General features: G+C 43.9%; 1 protein-coding gene across 1 annotated transcript in view; it reads left to right on the top strand.

Annotated features, from left to right (window-relative positions):
• Positions 1–227: 227 nt before the first annotated feature.
• PPP1R16B (protein phosphatase 1 regulatory subunit 16B) overlaps positions 228–24,657 on the top strand; it is a 64,022-nt gene continuing 39,592 nt past the window's right edge. Inside the window, exon 1 of the mRNA XM_033153384.1 lies at positions 228–619. Within this exon, the coding sequence (XP_033009275.1) occupies positions 373–619 (247 nt within the window). The 5' untranslated portion in view covers positions 228–372. The remainder of the gene's footprint in view (positions 620–24,657) is intronic.

The raw sequence follows: 24,657 nt of genomic DNA on the forward strand, positions 1-24,657 counted from the left end.
CTGACCAAATACCTAAATGCAACTTAATATACACCTGTTGGGGGGAAATGCTCATTTGGAGGGAAGAAGTTTTACGAAGAAAGAGCAACATTCATTGTTAAGAACATTAAATGGCTATTTAGAATGTAGCAATCAGCACATGCGCTCTTTTATGTTGGTTTTGTTTTCGTCAGACGCAACACACGCTTAGTTGTTTTCTGCCTCTCTCTCTCTCTCTGTGCAGCATACCGCAATGTGCTCTCCGGTATCTACGCAGTGCCGCTCGCCATCCAGCCGCAGCATGTTCCCGTAGTGCCAGGCATCTTGGCGCAAGGTGCCCCGATTGGGCTTCTGGTCCAGCAGGAGTGTGGCTGACCCATTGGCAGGCGGGCGATGGACACCCACATGGACTTGTTGACAGAGCTGCAGCTACTGGATAAGGTACCTACCCTCGAGCGGCTCCGGACAGCTCAGAAACGCCGCGCTCAGCAGCTGAAGAAGTGGGCGCAATACGAGAAGGAGATGCAGCACAAGAGGAGGAAGCACGAGAAGAAGAGGAACGTTGCCAGCCGCAAGAAGGTGTCTTTTGAGGCCAGCGTTGCGCTGCTGGAGGCTTCGCTAAGGAACGATGTTGAGGAAGGTAGGGGATGCTGCAAGTTCTCGTGCCACGTGTGCCTTTGCTAGGTTTGACTGTAAGCCATGTGCTAAGCACCCAGTGGTGCATCTGTGTGGTGCATTTTGGGCCCTGGGTGGTTGTCCTTTAGACTGCCATATGTAATATGTCCAGTGTGAGGCTTACAACGAACATTTCCAATCCCTTGACTGCCGTTCCATGTTTTGCATCCTTTAGCAGATTCCTGATGTGTTCGGGCAGGGGCAAAAAAAAAAAAAAAAAAAAAAAAGTTTGGTTTTTAAGAAAGGAAAAAATACCCCAAAGTGTGTGTAGCATGACTACAGGTATAAAATGGGGTTTGTTTCTGGGTTACCCTGATGCATTTACTTGGGTGGGGATGGGAGAGTACCAGTTTATTGTAGAAAAGAATAATATAGACGTAAAGTAGTCTTGGTGTATAAATATTACAGCTGATTGTGAATGGAAATAAAATATAGAGTCTTCTTGACATTTTTGTATTGAATCAGAAGAATGTCAGCTGGCTGAAAATGCAAATCAAAACTGAAGACTTTAAAATGTTCTTATTCAACACAAGTAGTGTTGAAAACAGTGCTGGATTTACGTATAAGCTAAACAAGCTATAGCTTAGGGCCCCAATCTCTTGGGGGCCCTAAAAAAAATTAAAGGGAAAAAAAGCTGGATGTACTTTGATAAAATACCGTATTTTTCGCTCCATAGGACGCTTCGGACCATAGGGCGCACCAATTTTTAAAGGGTAACAACCAGGGGAAAATATTTTTTCCTGGTTTTCCTCCTCTAAAAGGCTGGGAGGGGGAGCGAAGGAGGCAGCAGCGGTGGAAGGACTGGGAGAGGAACATGCTACGGGCCTCCCCTGCCTCTCCCACCTTGCCGACACCAGCGAAAGTGGGACAGAGAAAGGGGAAGCCCAGTAGCGATGCTGTAGGGCTTCCTGTCCTCCCACCCCACTTTCGCTGGTGTTGGGGAGGTTTAAAGATTTAAAGACAGCTGGGGAGAAGGGGTGAACGCTCAGCCCTTCTCCCCCGCTGCCTTTAAAAAAAGCGGGGATGAGCCGCTCTGAAGGGGCGCCACGCACCCATTCAGAGGGCTCATCCCCGCTTGCTTTGAAGGGAGCTGGGGACGAGGAGTGAATGCTCACCCCTTCTCCCCGGCTCCCTTTAAAAAAAGCGGGGATGAGCCGCTCTAAAGGGGCACCATGCACCCCTTCAAAAAGGCTCATCCCCGTTTTTTTTAAAGGGAGCAGGGGAGAAGGGGTGAGCGTTCACCCCTCGTCCCCAGCTCCCTTCAAAGCAAGTGGGATGAGCACAGGGTGTGGGGTGGTGGAGAAAGCAGCTGCTTCCTCCACCACCCAGCACCCAGCACTGCTCCAAAAAGCCTGCTTTCTGCATCCTGGGTGGTGGAGGAAGCAGCTGGGATCCCGGCTGCTTTCCCCACCGCCCAGCTCCCTGCGCCGATGCAGAAAGCCTGCTTTTTGGATCAGCACGGGGTGCTGGGTGGTGGAGGAAGCAGCTGGGATCCCGGCTGCTTTCTCCACCACCCAGCGCCCCGTGTCGATCCAAAAAGCCTGATTTCGGGCGCTGGGTGGTGGAGGAAGCAGCTGGGATCCCGGCTGCTTTCCCCACCGCCCACCTCCCCGCGCCGATGCAGAAAGCCTGCTTTTTGGATCGGCGCGGGGTGCTGGGTGGTGGAGGAAGCAGCTGGGATCCCGGCTGCTTTCCCCACCACCCAGCGCCCCGCGTCGATCCAAAAAGCCTGGTTTCGGGCGCTGGGTGGTGGAGGAAGCAGCTGGGATCCCGGCTGCTTTCCCCACCGCCCACCTCCCCGCGCCGATGCAGAAAGCCTGCTTTTTGGATCGGCGCGGGGTGCTGGGTGGTGGAGGAAGCAGCTGGGATCCCGGCTGCTTTCCCCACCGCCCACCTCCCCGCGCCGATGCAGAAAGCCTGCTTTTTGGATCGGCGCGGGGTGCTGGGTGGTGGAGGAAGCAGCTGGGATCCCGGCTGCTTTCTCCACCACCCAGCGCCCCGCACCGATCCAAAAAGCCTGGTTTCGGGCGCTGGGTGGTGGAGGAAGCAGCTGGGATCCCGGCTGCTTTCTCCACCACCCAGCGCCCCGCACCGATCCAAAAAGCCTGGTTTCGGGCGCTGGGTGGTGGAGGAAGCAGCTGGGATCCCAGCTGCTTTCTCCACCACCCAGCGCCCCGCACCGATCCAAAAAGCCTGGTTTCGGGCGCTGGGTGGTGGAGGAAGCAGCTGGGATCCCGGCTGCTTTCCCCACCGCCCACCTCCCCGCGCCGATGCAGAAAGCCTGCTTTTTGGATCGGCGCGGGGTGCTGGGTGGTGGAGGAAGCAGCTGGGATCCCGGCTGCTTTCTCCACCACCCAGCGCCCCGCGTCGATCCACAAATCCTGATTTCGGGCACTGGGTGGTGGAGGAAGCAGCTGGGATCCCGGCTGCTTTCCCCACCGCCCAGCTCGCCCCGCCGATGCAGCACCCAGTGCCCGAAATCAGGGTGGGGGGAGGCCGCAGGGAGCGAAGCCTTCGCTCCATAAGACGCAGCAACATTTTCCCTTCCTTTTTAGGAGGGAAAAAGTGCGTCTTATGGAGCGAAAAATACGGTACATATTTTGTTATGTGCAAATAGCTTTAGATACCATAAATTACCATATAGCATATATTCAACACACAAAAAACAGAGACAATTTATTGTTGACAAAGGACAGCTGGACATATAAAGGGCCCCATTACCTTTAGTAGCTTCAAACCTAAATGTGGCCCTGTTCCTGATGTGTTAGGACGGAAGCAAAAAAATAGTTTGGGGTATTTTTTTCCTTTCTTAAAAACCAAAGTATGTGTAGCATGGCTACAGGTATAAAATGGGGTTTGTTTCTGGGTTACCCCGATGCATTTACTTGGGTGGGGATGGGGGAGTACCAATTTGTTGCAGAAAAGAATAATAAAGACTTAAGTAAAAATGAGCATTCCTGTGTAAAAGAATTGGACTTGGGTGAAATGTTTGGAATATTGATCTTTGTTTGGTATATGTTGTGTAAGTGGCAAAAGATACACTTAAACCATAATAGCTGCTCTGGGTTTTGGTATAAGGTTTTATGGTGACATCTCATAAGAAGGATGAAATGGGAAGTAGGGGGAGAGAAGGAAAGTTAACAATTAGCCTCTTGACAACTTTACTGAGATTTATTTTGTTTTTGCTTGGAAAAGATGGATGTTCTATCTGGAGTTTAAAAAAATAGCTGGTGTTTTTAAGACTCACTTCTCTTACATTTCCCCAATAATTTGTTTCATGTTTGGCAGAGTCTAATAATAAACATTCCTTTGGGTAGCACATTAGAAGAAATAGCTACAAATGCCCTGCAAAATCAATGGAGTTTGCATCAAATGTTCCCTTTCACAGCCTGTTAATGCTGTTCAGTTTATTTATCTTTTGTCAGTATGTGATTTGGATGTAGTTTGGGCTGGAACAGACATTACGGCTAGATCCATTAGATGCAATAATATGGCTTGAAAGGAAACACCATCTGAGATCTGAATTACACAACAAGTTGTTTAGAAGCTGAGAGGATGATAAAAGTAGGATTAGCCCAGATATTTCCCTGCTGCCCTCGATCATTAGGCATAAATTGTTCAGCTGGGACAAGACAATAGGACACTATGGTGTAATCTGATCTCAAGATTTAAAGACTGGGTTGTTGCAGGGAAGATATCAGATGATGTAGTGAACCGAATGAGGAAATGGAGGGGGGACTCTTTTATTTTTTTCAGTATTGACATTTTGTATATATATCAAATGTCTGGCAGCAGTTCTAAAGGAAGTAAATTCATGCCAAGTAGCAATCAGGATGTGTTGTCTAAAGCCTTTTAAATGTGTATATGATATTTTGGTTTTGAATAACAAGGAAAATAATTAGAGAAGAATGAGGAAATGGTTGCAGAATTGGTATAAACAGCAACATACACATATACACCAGGTATATATTAAACATTTACCGATGGTTTGTTTTATGCAATTATCTGTTGATGGTACTTCAATCAGTATGGACTAAAAATGAAGTACAAGTTATGTTTCTAGGAGAGAACGTATCCAGGGCTGGCATGTGTCATTTAACAGTATGAAACAAAAGACAAGATGGTTCTCCCACCCCTCTGTTCCATCTACAGAAACCAAATGTACTGGTCATTGATTCTTACTTCAACCCTGCTGGCAAGAAAAAGTTCACCACCACATCTGAGATCTAGCTTAGGGGATGCTATGCTCTGTCTCCTAACACCTTGCTGCCTCTTGCTCATGACTCTACCTATTGGCTTTCTACTGCCCACTTAAACAAACACTGCAGTTACTGAGTTCAGCAGGACTTTCCCCTTCCAAGGAAATGTGCAAAGAATTGCAACCTGAATTGCTATTTGATTTGATGTTCAAGTTGAAGTTGCTGCAAGAAAGTGGAAGAACTCTTCGCTTTCTGAAGGGGTGGAAACAAATGGGAAATGAAGTTTAGATGGTAGTGGAAATACTGGAATTAAAACTAAATACTGCAGTGATATCTCAGTGGCATCCTAGCTGTTCTAGACCACAGGTGGGTAACTTGCAGCCTTCTTTATGTCTTGGACTATGCAACTTGCATCATCCCTGACTATCCTAGTTAGGACAAATGGGAGTTCTAGTTCAGCAAAATCCAGAAGGCCACAGATTAGCAACCCTGCAGTAGACAAGCATCTTCCACTGAGATCTATATGACTGTCCAGGAGAGGGCTTTCTCCGTGGAAGCCTCTAAATGGTGAAGCTCCCTCCCCACAGAAGTGTGTCTAGCATTTGCATTGTAAACTTCCGCCATAATCCTCGAGGTACCTCTTTTCCTGGCCCTTGACAGTTGTGGTAATTTGTTTTGTGGGACCCATCTCTATTGTTGAAGTGATAATGTTCTGTTTTGTATGGAATGGTTTTAGTTGTTTCTAAAATGTAATTATGGTGCTGGAGGAGACTCTTGAGAGTCCCATGGACTGCAAGAAGATCAAACCTATCCATTCTTAAGGAAATCAGCCCTGAGTGCTCACTGGAAGGACAGATCATGAAGTTGAGGCTCCAATACTTTGGCCACCTCATGAGAAGAGAAGACTCCCTGGAAAAGACCCTGGTGTTGGGAAAGGACAAGGAGAAGGGGACGACAGAGGATGAGATGGTTGGATAGTGTTCTCGAAGCTACTAACATGAGTTTGGCCAAACTACGAGAGGCAGTGAAGGATAGGCGTGCCTGGCGTGCTCTGGTCCATGGGGGTCACAAAGAGTCCGACACGACAAAACAACAAAAATGCAATTGTTTCACTTGCTGCAATCCACACAAGGACCTTGTGGTGAATGGCAGGCAGGAAATGAATATGTGACACCTGGAGGGCTCCACATTGACTATCCTAGCCTTTCATGACAGTCATTTACATTGGAAGCTGCTTCCCCAGCTCTGCCACACACACACACACACACACACACACACCACAATGCTATCTGACATCCTTCCAAAGGCAGCGTTTATCCATAAAAGGGGAATTACCCACTGAACTCCAAGCCATTGCTCATTGAATGTGTAAGTGGTGTTCCTGTATCAGTGAATTGGCTAAAGTGATCATTCATGTTGTTGTATGAAACAAGCCTATACTGCCATTTAGAGCATCTTTATTTAACTGTCAAGGCGCCCGAAAACCTGGATTTTAAAACCGCTGGATTTAAAAACGAGAATTGTTACGAGAGTGTGTGGGAATTGTTTACTGCCTTGAGCAAGAATTGGTTTTCCTCTTCAAAAGAGAAATAAAAGATTTATGCTCTTTGGTATTTATGATGTCATTTAGATTTGAGACTCATTTGTCAAGGAAAGGCTGAAAAGAAAGAAAGAAAGAAAGAAAGAAAATCTATGGGAGCCTTAGCATATCCTGTTGCAAATGCCGCTGCTTATTTGCGTTGTATCAGCTACAGGCTTAGCTCCCACTGTAGCTGGCTCCACAGAGGAAACAAACAAGTATAATCCCTGCTTAAAAATCTGCCAATCTAACCCTAAGATTGATAGGTAGGCAGGACAAAAGAGGCAAGCTAAAGGCAACAGTAACAAGTTTGGGATTATTCTGATAGGCAGCCTGCCCACAGTATAATCTTTATGGAGGGCACTGTAGGAGGCAAGGCACAAATAGATCCTGAGAAGAGATTTGCACAAACATGTCTTTGCAGCAGTAATGGGGCTTGAGGTAAATTGCTAGTTCCATCCAGTTAATTACCTCTCTAGCCACTGCTTAGAGGTCCAGGACTCTAGGTCAATTAATTGGACAAGGGCAAGCATCTCTACAGGAATGGCCCCTCCATATTAGTGGGTTCTCCCCCCCCTTTTTACATGTGTATTCTGCAACATGTCATTGATGCAATAATCCTGCATTGGTGGTGGATACATATTGGACCGTCCACCCGTCATTCCACTTCTTTAGTTTGCTACATTTGTGGTGTGACGAGTCAGCAGGAAGTTGTGGAGAATGCACTGACTGAGGAATGCACCAGTTATTTAGTAAAGCAGTATGTCCACCCTGAAACTTTTACAGGTGCTGAAAGTATTGAAGACAGACTCACATGCACCACCCCATTACCATCACGAACACAAATCAATTTCACAGTTCTTGTATGAATTTTAAAGGCCCTTAGCAACTCAGGCCCAGGATCCCTCTGCAGACTGCCTGATCTCGTATATCCCTACCCAATCACTGAGATCTCCAGGGTCACTGTTAGTCCCCACCCCCATGGCTCGTATCCACCAGGAGCCATTCATTCACCATTGTGGGACCACTTTCATGAAACTCATTTGGGTTCAGACAAGCCCCTTCTCTGTTGAACTTCTGGTGCCACTGAAGACTTCTTTTATTTCAGCAGGCTTTTAATTGAAGTCTGATTATATAGTTTCCACTCATTTTTTGTCTCACTGTATTAAATCTCCTGCACACCTGTTAGAAATGACTGTAAGTAAGCGGTATATAAGTTGTCTAAGTAAATAAATGCACATTAAATATATGCACAATGAATAGATATGTTGGTTAGAGCATGGTGATGACAATGCCAGGGTTGAAGGTTCGATCCCTGTAAAGGACAGCTGCACATTCCTGCATTGCAGAGGGTTGGATTAGATCAGGGTTTCCCAAATTTGCGTCTCCAGCTGTTTTTTGTACTACAGTTTTCCCATCATCTTTGACCACTGGTCCTGCTAGCTTGGGATAATGGGAGTTGTGGTCTTAAAAACAGCTGGAGGACCCAAGTTTGGGAAACCCTGGACTAGATGATCCTCAGGGTCCCTTCCAACTCTATGATTCTATGAGAAAAAGGATGCCTGGAAGGGCCTTAAGTCTTCATTTGCTTCAAGGGAAATGCTATAGGTAAGATGTGTTAATAAGTACTATGGGTAAATTGTAGGTGCTAGCCCTCGAGCTACTTTTAGGCTGAGTTTAGGGGTATATAGTTCAAGCTAAAAGCTGTGTGTGTGTGGAAGTACCTCATTTTCTGTTTCTTTGAAACCCTAGGATTCCGAGGACAAAGAGACATGTCATGCTAAAGACTAATGGGTAGCCCACACGCAAATGGGATAATATCACCCTTCTCTGGTGGCATTTCACTGTCTTTTTTAAGCCCGCAGGTTGCTTAATTTTGGCCAGCTGCCATCAGGCTGTCACTTTATCTTTCCTTTCAACTTGTTTTCTGGTTCTTTCAGCACTTGTTTGCTGCCTCCCTTGAGTGATTTGGGATAGAAAGTTGAGGTACCGGTACAAGTACTGTGAAATGAATGAATGTGATAGAAATATTTTCCTGGGCTGTACGTTGTCAGACTATGAGGGTGGGGAATCATGTGATTAATCATTTCCTTAAACTTGAAAGGAGAAAGAAAAGGATTCCTTTTATATGGGAAACTAGAGGTTGAAATGAAAAAGAGTAGCCCCTCCAAGCAGGCTGGCTTGTAGGTTTTTCAGAGCCGTGGCTACCAGGGGACTAGCCAGGCTTTTCCCCCTGGGTAAAGCCTCCAGAGGGGCACCATTGAGGCTCCCAAACTCTGTGTGTGTGTGTGTGTGTGTGTGTGTGTGTGCGTGCACGCCAAACCGGGTCTTTGACCCGGGTTAAATAAAGCCTAGTTTCGCCCCTGGGTGTTTTGGATTTTGTGAGTGAGCATTCATGTGCTGTGTGTGCATGCACACACACTGATTGGCCTGAGTTGTGGGCAGTTTGACGGGCAGAAACCCAAAATGGGGGGGGGGGGACAGTAGTTGGGACTAAAGAACTACACAAATGTATTTCACTCAAGTGGTACAATCCAGAAACACTTGAACTTGGCCTGTATCTTGAGACATAAACTTTCATAATCTAAAATCTGCTTATTGGACACATGAGATGAATGAAGGAGGATACTCTGGTGGGCAGATGCTTGAACAGAATTTACAAGGTGAGACAGCGGAACCCCTCCTGATAATGGATAATATGGTTCTTTAAATAGCTTTTAAGAGCCTTTTTAAAGTCGCAGATATATGATGGATCTCATAATCCTAGTTTGTTAAAGGAAAGTATCTTAACCTAGGAAGAACTGAAATAGCTCATCAATTCAGTATTCATCATGTGCTGTAGAACTTCCCTTTATGACAACCCTTTAATTCAGTCATAGTAGTGATAATGAGCACAGTGGTGTTTCGTATGTGCTGTGTGTATGTATGTAAAATCATCCATTCACCTTCTAGCGGCTGTTCACTTACTGTTTTTGCACCACTTTCAACATAAAACCAACTTCTACAATTAGAAAAGCATTTTAAAGAGCGAGAGAGAGAGAGCCATTAATTAGCTTCTATAAATTGCTTTCTCTTAATGTACTCCTTTTTAAATTTCCAGTTATTCCCTAGATGTTCAGACTTTTTGGAAAGGTGCCTTGAATTTTCCATATAGTCCTTTTCTTCTGAAACTGGTATTTACTTCTAAGGACGGATTTTGACCAAGTACAGAATCTCCCTGGTGGAGGCAATCCGACTGACATCTAGGTTCAGTTTCTTGTTTCAGTACATTGTCCCCAGAAATCACCCTCATTTTTTATGCGTAATACTTATAGCATTTGAAAGGAATAGCAGAAGTATAGGATTAAACCATTGTATTGGGCTGCTTCTTGTAGATGCTGGAACTCAAGGTGCACATTCGCCATCTACCCCAAAATTGTGTGTGCTGGCTGCTGGTGGTAGGGTTTGAGATACAAATATTTCCCAGCCCTGATACCTGAGATTGTGTTAACAGGAGATGTTGGGGATTGAACCTGGGCCCTTTTGTGTGTGCAAAGTACTTGCCCTACCACTTAGCCTGCTTCCAAGTCATAAGGGAAACGCTGTAGTGAAGGACCTAGCACTTTCCAAGCTGGGTTAGATATTGGTAGAGAATTATGTCAATAATTGCTAGCTGATAATGCCAAACTGTTGACTATGTGTATAGTTCCTTTCCCTTATCCCTGATTAACAATTGGTGTTCATTTTGTTGCTAGCAGTTTAAATTTTGCATTTGGGGGGGGGGCTTGTTTTTTTTGTAGCAGCACTAACAAATGTGTTCCTTCCATAGCAGCACATAAGGAGGCTCATTTGAATTGCTCTCATTGCTGTGTCTGCGTGAGGTACAACCAGTTCGGATGCTTAAGGTTGCCATCTGCTTTGCAAGCTCTGTGTTGCCAGATCTCAACAGGCAAACCAGAAGACACAGTATCCCTCTTAGCTGTGAATGTCATTGATTTTGGCAGCTGAAGGCCTGGCTGTCAAGCGGCTAAGAATGTTTAGTTAATTAATCATCTGATCTTTAAGTGATTTGATTAATCTGTTGAATTCTTACATGCTATCCAAACTTAGTAATGTTGCCTTTTTGCGGTTGTATCAGGCACATTTTCTGAAGTATTTGATGGCCTAACAGTGCAGTTAATTTTATTTATATTTAGTCTATTCAAGAATTTCTGTGCTGCCTTTTAAAACAAAGTTTTCCTAGCAGAAACATAAAGGTAAAGGTAAAGGGACCCCTGACCATTAGGTCCACTCGTGTCCGACTCTGGGGTTGCGGCGCTCATCTTGCGTTAATGGCTGAGGGAGCCAGCATACAGCTTCCAGGTCATGTGTCCAGCATGACAAAGCCACTTCTGGCGAACCAGAGCAGCGCACAGAAACATACTAGTATCTAAAATACTATTTTAAAAAACAACAACAATGACACTATAATAAATAACAGCATAAAGCACTTCAGACCAGCAAACCACTATAAAGTTCACAATATCGCAATCTAAAATAGAGAGTGGTAAAAACTGCACTACCCTCTTTAACCCCAGTGGACTGAAATGAAAAATCCATTAAGTCCCACCTAAAAGGAAATGGGAAAGGAGCTAATCATATCACTTATGGGACATAACTCTTCAGATATGGAGCCACCACTGAAAAGGCCTTGTATCTTCTGGCTGATCTTAAGGTCCAGTCAGGGTAATCTGGGTGTCATATAGCCTGCCCCAAGCTGGTGAGGACTTAAAGGACAACATGAGTACCTTCAAAAAGCAAAAGCTGGCATGTATAAAAGAAAAGTCCATCTTTGGTAGTGTCTTTTCCCTCAGCTTTGGAAATTCAAATATATAATGCTTCATATTACATTGGAGATAAAATAGCTTTAAAAATGAACAAGGCTTAATCCTATCAGTACTGCCTAGAAGATGTGTATTTAAGAACCTGTGTTGAAATTGATTTTGCCTGAGTGCTGTTGGCTACAGCTGCCTGCCATTAGTACTGGTATTTCAACTACAAAGGCAAAGAATCTGCTAGTTTGAGATGTAAATGGGAAGGAAAAGCCTTCTTTAAATTGCATTTTCCATAATATGGTAGGGAGAGGAAGCTGTTGGTGCATATGTTCAGCCTGCTCAGCTGTGTGCCATTCAGTCTCTGCTCTGCCAATTCATTGAGGTGGGATGGGTTTTAATTTGTGAATTAAGATCTTCATTGATGAATTAAAGCTTGCCCAATCCCAGTGTGAAGTAGGGTTGCATGCAAAGAGATTGCATCAACTGAACAGTAAAAAATGAAACGTTGTTGCTCGCCTTGTGCATATTGAAAATGCCATCTGTGTCGAACAGCAACTGAGTAACCATAGTTCAGGGTAAAAGGTAAAGGGACCCCTGACTATTACGTCCAGTCGCGAATGGCTCTGGGGTTGTGGCACTCATCTCACTTTACTGGCAGAGGGAGCCGGTGTTCAGCTTCCGGGTCATGTGGCCAGCATGACTAAGCCGCTTCTGGTGAACCAGAGCAGCACATGGAAACACTGTTTACCTTCCCACTGAAGCAGTACCTATTTATCTACTTGCACTTTGATGTGCTTTCGAACTGCTAGGTGGGCAGGAGCTGGGACCGAGCAATGGGAGCTCACCCTGTCGCGGGGATTTGAACTGCCGACCTTCTGATCAGCAAGCCCTCGGCTCACTGGTTTAGACCACAGCGCCACCCGTGTCCCACGGGTTCAGGGTAGTTCATGGTAAAAGGTAAAGGGACCCCTGACCATTAGGTCCAGACTATGGGGTTGCGGTGCTCATCTCGCTTTACTGGCCAAGGGAGCCGGCGTACAGCTTCCGGGTCATGTGGCCAGTATGACTTAGCTGCTTCTGGCAAACCAGAGCAGTGCACGGAAATGCCGTAGATGGTTACAGTTTCCTCTCTCCTCTTGGCAGGACCAGACAATGCCAGAGAAAGGACAAGAAACTGCTTTCATTCTGACTTAACTTCAATATGCATGTTAACCAGTCGTGTTTCACTGCATAAGGACATCTGAAAGTCAGTTCCACAGCACTGGCATTGTTTTATGTATAAGAACGTTATGGGGAGAAAATGGGCAATTATGAGGGGTGCCCTTGTCACCATTGCCAGGGCCACACAACTGGGTTGTGTGTGGTGATTGAAATTTGCATTGTGAAAACTGTGTTTCCTCTTCTGAAAAAAAGAGATATCCGGAGGATGCGATGGGAAGATGCAGCAAGGTGGAAATATCTGCAGGGCTGGCCCTACCATTAGGCAGAGAGATGTGGCTGCCTTGTGTTTAATTATTGAACTTACTGTGGTGGTTGTGGTTTTTACTAAGAAAAAGGGGGTGGGGTGTTGCTTATGGGTTTTCTGCCTCAGGTGCCCAAAACAACTTGGCTTATGTGGGGTTCTATGCACATTGACTTAGAAATGGAAAGAGGGCATCCTGCAGCAAAATGTGTTGGGCAAGATTTGCATAAAGGGACAGCTTTTACTCACCCTGGTCCTTCACAGGGAGCATTCAAAAAACAACAACAAGCAAACTGTCCTCTTCCCTGTGTAAAGTGCCATTTTCTTCTTAGATTAAAGCAATTTTCTCTCCATCTGCTCACCACTGATTGCTACGTAGGCCTTCATGTTAGGTGGCTGGCTGCTGTCAAGGCAAATGTTGTAGTAGTCACATTTATAATGTTGGCCAACATAATTGGATGGTTCCTGCATCTGTGTTGCTAAACGCTACTTCTGTGGACAGTTTCTCTGTACACTTGTCTCACAGTTTCTTTCCCTTCAGGCTTTTTCATTTTACAGCACACCCCAAGCTCATAACTCCCTTTTAGTTGCCCAGTGCTTTAAATCCTTATTTAACTCTAGCTTCTGTAGCAGTTGTCTAGGTAGCTCCTGATAACGGATGCTAAGATTTCCATGCATGCAAACTCTCCCTCCTGCTTGTTTTGTTGGGAGTGTGGTTACCGGTAGTTCCTCTCCCCTTTGCAATAAGTAACAATATGCTTTCTCAAATGCAATTGCATTTTGGTAATATCCGAATGAGCTCATGGATAGCCAGACTCTGGTAATATTGTTAAACTTCTCCCAAGTCCCCCCCCCCTCTCTTTCCTACAGCTGCATTTCTACATCATGATAAGCCAGACTATTTTTTTTTAAGTTTAGTTTATTTTTTTTAGTTTTCAAATTATTACAGAACCACAAAAATATATATAATATAGCCAACCTAAAGGCAGGGCAAACAAACTCTAAACATATTGAATAGTAACACCCAAACTAAGATCCTGATATAGGGAGAGATGCCTATAAATTTGAAACTGAACTATATGAAATAAAATCCCACTGTACTGAGTAGAAAACGACTAGAATCTTCCTGTCCCTCAGACACCCATAATTTATGTGTTATTTTTTATGCAATAAAAGATTTTTATACCATAAGGATATAGATATTGTTAACCATTTCCATTGTTGTGCTGACATGGATTCCGGCAGCTGGCAGGATCTCTATAGGATCGAAGTCCCTGTCCAATTTCATGTTAGTAACTGCAGCAATAATCAGTTCACGTTTCAGAACTTTTTCTTAAGGTGTGTGGTCACACTTTTGGCGAGCTATTCCTGCAATGTTTTATAATTATTCATTTCTCCTTTCTTCACAGTTCCCCTCTCTTTGTTTTACTCCCCTCTCATTTCCTTCTGGCTTTCCCCTCTTCCCTTTAATTCATTTGGAGTAATTTCCCAACTCTTGTTACAGGTGGGTAGCCGTGTTAGTCTGCCATAGTCAAAACAAAATAAAAAATTCTTTCCAGTAGCACCTTAGAGACCAACTAAGTTTGTTATTGGTATGAGCTTTCGTGTGCATGCACACTTCTTCAGATACACTGAAACAGAAGTCAACTCTTGTTTTTTAGGCACCAGCCTTTCCCTTTGCCTGCTTTTTAAAAGCCCCCTTCACTCTGTTCTTCCAAACACTTGTCCTTTTATACCTCTTCTCTAGGCCCTTCCTCCGACCCTGCCCACCTCTTGCAATCTGCCAAAAATCCTTCATTGAGCTTCACTCTTTTATGACATCAGTCTACTTCAGCCAATATTTTCATAGTCTTCATTGCTTTCACCACCATGTCTTGTAGTTCATTATAGTACAGATGATGTGACCCAAATCCAGTTCCTTAATGTTTGTTGTTCGCAGAAATAAAATTGCTAAAACTTGATAAGAGAGTGTTGTGTGTGTCATTTTTTGCATTTTCTTTTCTTTTCTTAGCATGCTTTTGTTAATCTGTGTGTCCTGTTCAGTCTTGCAGTAGCAAATGCTCATTCATATTTCCACTCTGTGTCTTGAATCCATTCAGTTTGAAACATAACTTTAACTTTTTTTTCATCATGCTTTAACCGTCTTGCTCATACTCAGGTTTCTAAAGAAAGAGTGCCAAAGCCCAAGTCCACGTTTTCAAATGACCTTGAGCGAAAAGCCTATAATCCTAGTTTAGATGAAGGTTACATTGTGGTGAAGGGAATATTTTCTGTGTATACTCTAAGGTAATTTTTTCCTGGCATTATGCTGTCGCCTTAAGGATTCTGTAGCTGAATCTTGCTGTACTCTGGTTTAAATTAAGACCAGTAAAAAAAAATGTTCTTAACATGAAAGGGCAGCTCATCAGTATCCTGTGAATACTAGCGCCTCTGAGCTGATGCCCTTTCTAGGGGTGAAGCTGCTAATCTTCATACCAATGACTTTTAATCAGAGGTGATTTCCTAAAGCACCCTAACCTCCCCACAAACAAAATCTGCTCAGTGAATAGCTGGCATTGTCTGACCTCCCTACAGGCTTTGCAGCGTGAATGCTCCATAAACGGGTTGTCTGGATTTTAATCACGCATTCAATATCGAAGTCTTCCAATAGAGAAGTGGTGGCTCTTCCCCAATATTGACCTTCGTCCTTTCTGTCTCTTTTGTAGCCATGAAAGATACGGAGTCCAGTCTGGAAGGTGCAAGTATGTTCAAGAAGTTAGTTACATGAGAAATGCCAGTTTGTGCATGTATCAATATCAGAAGCAGATGCAAAGCATATGGTTGTAGGTACATCACTTTGCCTGCAAGTCCTTTGACTCTTACAAGGGCAAGTGGAAAGCTGTTCTGTAGATGGAGTTCTGTATACTGGGAGAGCATCCACTCAGAATTACAAAAAAAATGCTAAAGATCTCCTTTAACAGAAAACCAGAAGCTTATCTTCTGGCAATTACGGATCTGGATATCCCACAAAAAATGAAGGGTATTTTTTTTTTATATGCTACGGTTGCAGCAAGAGTTCTCATCGCTGCAAAATGGAAGAGTGATGAAACCCCCTCTATTCATGAATGGACTAAAAAATTGACAGAATATGCAGAGTTAGATAGTTTATCAGAAAAAATAAAGAATAAACCAAAACAGGAATTTGTCTCAAAATGGAAGGTCTGTAAAGTATATTTGAAAAATAACTACAGCAGTTTAAACTCTGTCACAGCATTCGAATAATTTCAGTAGTAGCTTTAAGTTAGACATGTGACCTAAGATATATTAAGAAAAAGTTATATTATGATAAAAGTGTGTATTGGCAATAAGTAATATATAATTGAAGTAAGGAATAGACGGGAGGTCGGGTCTATAGTCCAAAGACCAATTTTTGCTTTATTGTTTTGTAAAAAATATTGTGTTCATTATGATTTTCATTGGTTTTTGTTTTCTTTCTCGGTGTATCAATAAAAAATCAAATGAAAGGAAAAGAAAGAGTTCTGTACCCGCAATTAGAAAGTCAAGCAACTGCCTCAGCACAGACTCCCCCCCCACACACACACACACATGCATGCACATGGCAAAAGGAATTGGTGGAATTGGTGATGTGACTTGGACCCTAAGATCCTTCAAAGCAATTCCTGTGCAGCTGTGTTGGTGACCATTTTTTTATTAATGCATGAGAAGCAATCTCAGGCACATGGATGCAGTCACTGCAGTCTGCTGGGTGTAACACCACTGCATTTGCATGAGGTCTTAAAGATAGCAGGCCAGATTCAAAACAAGAAGCTTCTTGCATGACAGAAGGGTGCAGACAGAGGAAAAAAACATTTCTCCTTGAGCCTCATTTCACCAAGTGCTGAGATGTTCCAAACCCTGTTGGGTTTCATTTCATATGGATGAGAGAGCATTGAAGGCTACTGGTGCATTTTGTTTTTGGGTTGTTGTTGTTTAATTAAAATACAGAAGCAGAGAATAAGTGAAAGCAGAGAGGCACTTCTATACAGCAGCAGAGTTGTAACCCTGCATCAGTTTTCCATTCAGAGTCGCTTCATGTACAGCCAATATACCTCACTTTCTTTTAAGGCTCCTCCAGACAACCTGTTCATTAAACATCTTGATTTGATTGTGTAGAGCAGAGTTTCCCCACCTTTTTGAGTCCACGGATCCCTTAACCAACTGCATTCTTTCTGCGGCACCCCTGTGGGGCTCAGGAGCCCAGTTATGTCACCCTTTGCCTGCAGAACTGGCAGTCTCTCACCCTTTTCCAAACACCTTTCCTTGTGGAGTGTTCCCTCAGCCTCCTCTCCCTTCCCTTCTACTTGGGAGTCATCCGGGCAGCAGCAGCTGCTGCTGCTGTTCCTGGTCTCTGAGCTGCTCCTCCTGCCCCAAAGAGAGGTACCCCAGAGGCATAATTTGCCTGCGGAGCTTATAGCCAGGGCTGCTGCAATAAACAGCCGTGCAAGTCTTTGGGAGGCAGAGGCATGAGAGGGCAACAGAGGGAGGAAAGGAAAAAGGGACAGAGGTCAGTGTTGTCCACAGCACCCCAGTTGAAAACCACTGCGGTAGACATTATATCTCTTCCTGTTGAGCATTATCCCATACTTGTTAGTGCATTCCTCCATCACCATCCTAAAGTCTGTGTGGGGCTTTTTTTAAAAGTAAAATTGTTGTAACAGAGCACACTAATTCACTTTTGATTTTGCAAACCTTAATTTACAGTATGCTGGCAGTGTGCAGGTGACTTTTATTTCTTCATTCAAAACTGTTTCTCGTATCTCTCTGTCCCTTCTCTTTCACTGTTTAGACTGTGTATTCCCTGCACCCTGGTGAGTATCTTATTCAAAAGCATGGAAAGATTCATGCACAGCAAGAGATTCTTTCCCCCATGGCTAAAGCATCAGTAACCATCCTGTAGTCCTGTACTATTAACCTGCACAGCAAAGCAATGGTCAGACAGCAACTACAACAATAGTTGTCTCAACATACTTCCATCTTTCAGAGTTTCTGTACGTGTTTATGTAAATGCGTGGGAAACCTACTAGCGTACAGCTGTACTCATTTTGTAACTTATGGTTCTGCGCACAGAAATTGGGGACTGAGCCAGTGGTGTGTGGCGATATCAGCAGCATGGTCCCACTCCCCCCCCCCATGAACATGAGTGGATGGCGGTCTGAAGGAGGCAACTGTGTCAATTTATTTCGGAACTTTTAGAACTTCCCCCATCTGACTCACATTTTTCTAATTTCTTCTTGTAATTAGTATGTTATGTCATACTTCGGTTGACAGTTAAATTGTACTCTTCCATAAATTCCCCTTGGCGAGGATGCCAGAAATAACTCTTTGCTAGAGATGGTTCTTCAAAATTCTTCATCCCACAAGTTGGTTGGAGTGTGAGGTTGGTCTTTGCGTATAATGCTTATAAACATATAATACTAAGCGTTTCTGCAAGCCTTAAGTGGACATCACTGGTGCTACTAAGCATTGAGGTCAAATGCCCCAAACAGTTGGTGTCCATTTGCTGGAGGGTTGGCTCTAGAGGGTGATGAAATTGGGCATCATCCCAGTAGAATTAGCATTATGACATTTGCACTTTGCATAGCGCGCCTATAGTCAGTGATAGCATGAAACAATAATCAGTTTACATGTCTTTGTTAAGGGTTCCTTGTACAAGCTCTCCATCACCTCAGATCCTTGAACCAACACCAATTTTCTTGCACCAATTAAAAAATTACTCAATCAAGACCAGCGTTTTAGTGGTCAGGATTGTGAGTTTATTCCATGTTACGTTTAAATTAATATTATTACTTGGTGAAATAGCATGATTTTCTTTCTTAAAAAAAAACAACCCCAACACACAATAGAAATTCTGCAGCAACAAAACTACTTGGCTTTGGCAGTCCTCCATCAGCTGGGTGTGAATGGTTTTTCCACTTGGCTGTGGTCACCCAGTTTAGGAATGTGATTTCTATCACACCCTTTCCCCTGCTCTTGTTACACAGGAAGTGTCTCTGTGCTTTCCACTTGTGGCACAGGAAGAGGCGGGTGAAGTTTCCACAAAAACACATGGCATAATGGTAGGTGTTCTTTTGCTCTGACACCCTGTTCAGTAATTCCAGCTAAGATAGGTCAGACTTTCTGGTTTTCTTGGAAAACCTCTAAAATCATCCATGATACATTCCAGCTTGGTACCCTCCAGATGTTGGACAGAAGCTCCATCAGCTTCAGCCAACATAATCAATGAGTCAGGGGTCTTGGCAATTGTAGTCCAATAACAGCTGGAGGGCATCACATTGTAGAAGGTTGCTCCAGGCACAGTTATATCTGCAGAACTGGTTCCCGCATTAGAGATGCTTGGAAGATCTCTCTCCATACATGTAGACAACATGTGGACGGGACAGCAGAGCAAGGAAAAGAAGAAGAAGAAGAAGAAGAAGAAGAAGAAGAAGAAGAAGAAGAGTTTGGATTTGATATCCTGCTTTTCACTACCCGAAGGAGTCTCAAAGCGGCTAACATTCTCCTCCCCCACAGCAAACACTCTGTGAAGTGAGTGGGGCTGAGAGACTTCAAAGAAGTGTGACTAGCCCAAGGTCACCCAGCAGCTGCATGTGGAGGAGCAGAGACGCGAACCCGGTCCCCCAGATTACGAGTCTACCACTCTTAACCACTACACCACACTGGCTCTCAAGGAGGCATGTGGACATTGATGATTGGACTGGGAAGTGTGGACCTGCTGCCTTCTTCATGTGTTTGATAGAGAACGGGGAGGAGTTCCTCTCAAAATGCCATATTGTAATGCTAAAATACGGCTGTTTGCTCAACTGCTTCCCATGCAAACATTGATCCTGTACTTTATTCTGATCCCCCTGTCCCTTGAAAAAGAAAGTGCAGGTCTTTTGCATCTGGTCTTGTTATACCCTCATTTGGACAAAGAGCAAAACCTTCAAAATAAGTAAGGCAAAAACGAGCAGGAAGAAGACAAATGTGAAGCAACATGTGGTATTCCTTTGCCAACTGTTTAGCTGGTTCTTTCCCTGTCATTGGAATAAAACGTGGCAGACATTGCCAAATGGGCTACTTGCTACTCTGTGGATGCTGGAAGGTACTAGCAAGGTGTGTCAGTGGTGTATACTGTATATGTTTGTGAGGGGAATTACTCACCAATCACCTTCTTAAATAGTGATGATTTCACTTTATAGTGGATACACACCATTTGTCAGAAATTTCCGGAGTAAATTATTAACCAGCTTTGTCAAAGTACAAGCACACAAGCACTCCTGGAAAGAACAAGTGCTGCCAGACCTTTCAGCCTCGAAATCCTTCCTTGTTGCCTTTTCTCTTGCTCCTGATGCCCATCATGTTAACAGTATTTAGAACCGTGATGGGAAGAAAAGAGAGTTTCTAATGTGGTAGTTAGAGATTGACACATGTTTTTGGAGCCCTAAGGGATGGTGCTGGTAGTGTTGATGGATGGTGGGGAGGTTCCGCTCTGCTTAGAAGCTACATTTAAAGTTTGGTTCTGTGTGTGAGTGTTCCTGTATCAAACCTCCAGGTTCAGAGGCAGTATATCATTGAATACCAGTTTCTAGGGAAACAACAGTGGAGAGGGGCTGTTGTCTTCTGGCCTTGCTTGTGACTTCCCAGAGGCAGCTGCTTAGCTTCTGTAGAAAGCTAGATTGACATTTGGTAGGGTTGCCATATGTCCTCTTTTTCCAGGACATGGCCTCTTTTTCACCGGAAGAGTTGTCATAGCAATTCACAGTTAAAAGTAGAAGTTGACAAATGCACCCTCTTTTTTTTTTGCTCTTCAAAATATGGCAACTCTACTTGGGCTGACCCTGTCTGCCCACGTGGAAATAGCTCCCTCTTTATTCAGTGATTATCCTTGTAGCTTTTACAAGGTTCATGACATGCAGGTGTGTTCCTCCCCACCCTGGGTTTTACTTCACTTACCGTATTTATTTCTATGTTTATAAATAAATAGATCATGATGTGCATGTAGGATATATAAATAAAAATCATTTATTTATTTATCCATCTTCTAAACTTCCCTTCACCCAAAACGATGAACCACAGTTAACATTAAAAGCAGCAACTGAAATGCATGACTGTATTGCAGCATCTGCTTCAGCTCTCCTTAAGTGGGGTTGGCTGCTTGGTGCAACAGTGAGCTAATCTCACTCTGATAGGATTTATAAGACAATCCAGTTGTTGTCCCTTGACCCTGGTTATCTTTCCTCTGCTTGTATGCACTGGGGGAAGAGACTTTCTGTTTACGTCCATTTTGTCAATGATTAGGGCTCTCAGTGGTTCAAGTTCAGCCGAGAGTGTTGCTGTTGGGGAAATCAAAAGCTGCCTTATACCGAGATAGAGCATTGCTCTACCTACCGGTAGCTCAGTATCATCTACTGATTCGCCTCTTCAGGGGTACACTCAGGCAGGTACAGTACATTCCCTACTCTACCTACTGAGTTATAGCCTTTCACTGTTCTACAGCATTTCACAGTGGAATTAATAATACCAAGTAAAGGCATTGTCTTCTTTCATAATACTTCACACCTGTGTAGTCCTTGAGGGTGTTCAAACTGCTTTACATGCACTGTCTGTGATCCTTGCAACCCAGACTGCCAACATGAGGCCCACAAGCTCTATCTGTTGAAACTATTGAAGATGTTTCTGTTTTGACAAGCTTTTCAAGATGGACCAAAGGGCCTCTGCCTTAGGTTTTCATACTGTGCTGTTTTCAAACCTATCTTTAGGGGGGGGGGGGGGTTGGAACCAGTTTCAAAGCTATTTTTTAGCTGTCTTTATGGCATGCCTGTAAATGGCCAGTAAATGACGAACATAAAAGGCGATCCATAAATTAATCAATACTGATGATGATCTGGCCCCTTGATCCCAATAAAAGCATACAACTCAGCCACTTCCTCCTAGGCAAACGGAATAATCTCTTTTAATCTCATTTGTCCCAATAGGGAAAGCACCAAGCGTTTCTGTAATTATGTATCTCAGCAGCTTGTTGCCATATACAAGGCAAGACATAAACAAACAGAACTGAGAAGCTCTGCCCAAATGATGTGATCAAAATGACAAGTGAAGCAAACGAGCCAAGCAGCAGCATAAATATTCTGTTGCAGATACACGCACAGCTTTGTGTCAATTTTTAGGACTAACTTTCTCCATACAATGAAGAAAGCCAACTTTTTCAGGGACAGTTTGCTTAGAAATCTTTGCCTGTATCTCTCTGAGCTGGCCTCCATACGGTAGGGCCCCATCCCAGTCAGAAGAGGCCTGCCTGCTTACTGCCCAGAGGTGTTCCTCTTGGGAACACTGGTAGTGTTTTCCACTAATACAGTGGTACCTCAGTTCTTGAATGTAATCCGTTCTGGAAGACCGCTCGACTTCCAAAACGTTGAAAAACTGAGGCACAAAGGGCTGGCTGCAAGTTCACTCGAGAAAATTGAAGCTGTTCAACTTCTGAGGCGCATTCGAAAATGGAAGCATTTACTTCCGGGTTTTTGGCGTTCAAAAACCCAAATGTTCGGCTTCCGGGATGCTCGAAAACCGAGGTACCACTGTATATAGCAACCACATCCCCGATAACAGTGCCAAATGTGGCACAGACAGCAGAAGCTTTTGTGGCACTCCTGGACTGGTAGAGAAGGGGCCTATCTTGTTATAGCAAAAGTCAGGCCTAAACTTCTGCTTCCAGCCATTGCATTTTTGCTACTTCCACTTCTCGCAGGTCTCCCAGTTTGTACTTTATGAGATGCATGCAAACATAATTCTGCACTGGACCATGAAAGTGACTAATAGGCCATGGCTCACTTAACTGTATCATAAACTTCTGCAAGCAAGTTTGACCACTGGCAAATATATATGCATAATCCTTGGGCTGAAAGATTCCCCACCCCTGCTCTGGGTCCTGTGGAGTATCCAGAATATTTGATTTCATGATTGACAGCACTGGGCATACTTGAATGCCATTACTAACCTTTCTGCCACAAGCAGTACCACTGTGCAAGTACGATGTCAAACGCTCTTGCAGCAAAGCCACTTCTAGTTGCTTGCATTTTTTCCTAAAAATGAAAAAGCCTTCCCTTCCCTCAAGGCTTTGATTGTTTTGTTTCCCTTGTGCTGCATTTCCTGAAAACTTCAGAAGAATACCAGCCCCTGGCTTCCTGTTCAATAGCTACAGCTGATCTGTTATCGTTTCCGTTGAAAGAGAGAGAGAGAAAAGCAGCTGAGAGGCCAGTTTTGAGTGGAAAAGAGCCACTCATTCAGGGTTAAGCAGCCCACATGTATGCATGCCCGTCTTTAAACCCAGGAATAGGGAACCTCAGGACTGGGGAGGAAGAGTATTCAGCCTTTTCCCTGTCCCTTGGCACTCTCTCCTCTCAGCAGTCTTGCTTTGCACCCTCCTTGAGTGGTTTTTGCCTGGCTGGAATGTGGTTGGAGAACAGAGATGGTGTGTGTAGTAACTAGTTGTTTGTTATTGCTTGCCACTCAACAGCCACCAAATGCACAAAAAAAGCTCCCATGTCTATTCCTTGGTTTTCCCCACTACGGTAGTTACCAGTTGACATTCACACTCCTTGTACTTGCAGTTGAATGCACCTGTCAATTTCAGTTTTCCTCTGTTTCTCATTTCTGAGTTAGATTCTTCCCATTTCTGCACCACTTTCCAATTTTTCTTAATAGGTTCCTCATGAAAATTCATCAGTATTCCCGTGTGAAATTCCCCTAGCATTCAGTTTTGTATGCAGCTTCCCCTAAAACTCATATTTTTGCAAGCAGATTTCCCTGCTGCAGTGCACTTTTGTATGTTATCTTCACTAATACATGCATTTCTGCGCAGATGACTTGGTCAGGCCCCTGCATTCCAAAATTCAGACAAGTGTAGATTTTGAAAGACAGCTGTGCTTTGGTTTGTGTATTGTTTCTGGAAGTGCAGGTTCCATAGGTTTGTATTAAAATTGCGATCCGAACCAAATTTTCAACCATCCCAACCTGTAGAACACACACGAACCTCTGAGCCTGACTTCTGTCTCACGGCATATACAGATTGGTGTTGGAATTAGATTTTGCTCTTTCTCTAGATACTATCAACCCTCAGTTTGTGTGCATCTGACGTCAATACCTCTGCGCAGGTTCCATGGCTTTGATTATGATATATATCTTATCAGAGGAGATTATAAAGAGTCCTGTTCTTTCAAACCGCTACATCTCAGGGAAACGGACAGTGGGCTAGTTTTCTTTCACTGTGGTACTGCTGTAGTCCTTGCATTGTCACTGCCTGCCTTCTGCATTGCGCTGAATTGCTGGTGCGAGTGAACAAGAATATGTAGCAAGTTTCTTCTACTGTGGCCAAGGGAAATCGAAACTGTTGATTCCTCCATGAAACGATGCTCTTAACAGAACAGGAAACTCCTGCTGCTTATAAGCAGGAAACTCCAGGGTGTGTGCTAAGCGTAACTGGTATTTTTGTTATTGTTGCTAGAATCCAAAAGCCCTAGTAGTTTGTTCACATACCATTTCTACTAGAGACAGTCATAATTCACACTGCAAAAATTGTCATTCTCTCCCTCCCCCATGATGCTTCTTTGTTTATAAGGATTTAAAGCTTAATGTACGGTGGCAAAGTAACTGACTTGTGAAAAAGAAAGTGCTAGGTTTAAATTTTGTCTCTGCAGCAAACTCACTAGGTGAGCTTTCAAAATCAGCTGCCTACCTGCAGCATCAAACAGAATCATCAATGTGGGGTTCTTTGTGCTTTTGTACTAACTATTGTGGGGGGGGGAGAATATTCACAGATATGAGGATGCTTTAGGAAATCACCTCTGATTAAAAGTCATTGGTATGAAGATTAGCAGCTTCACCCCTAGAAAGGGCACCAGATCAGAGGAGCTGCAAGCGTATTCACAGGATCACTAGATACTGGATGAGCTGCCT

Source organism: Lacerta agilis, chromosome 6, assembly GCF_009819535.1.
Source record: "Lacerta agilis isolate rLacAgi1 chromosome 6, rLacAgi1.pri, whole genome shotgun sequence".
Lineage (NCBI taxonomy): Eukaryota > Metazoa > Chordata > Lepidosauria > Squamata > Lacertidae > Lacerta > Lacerta agilis.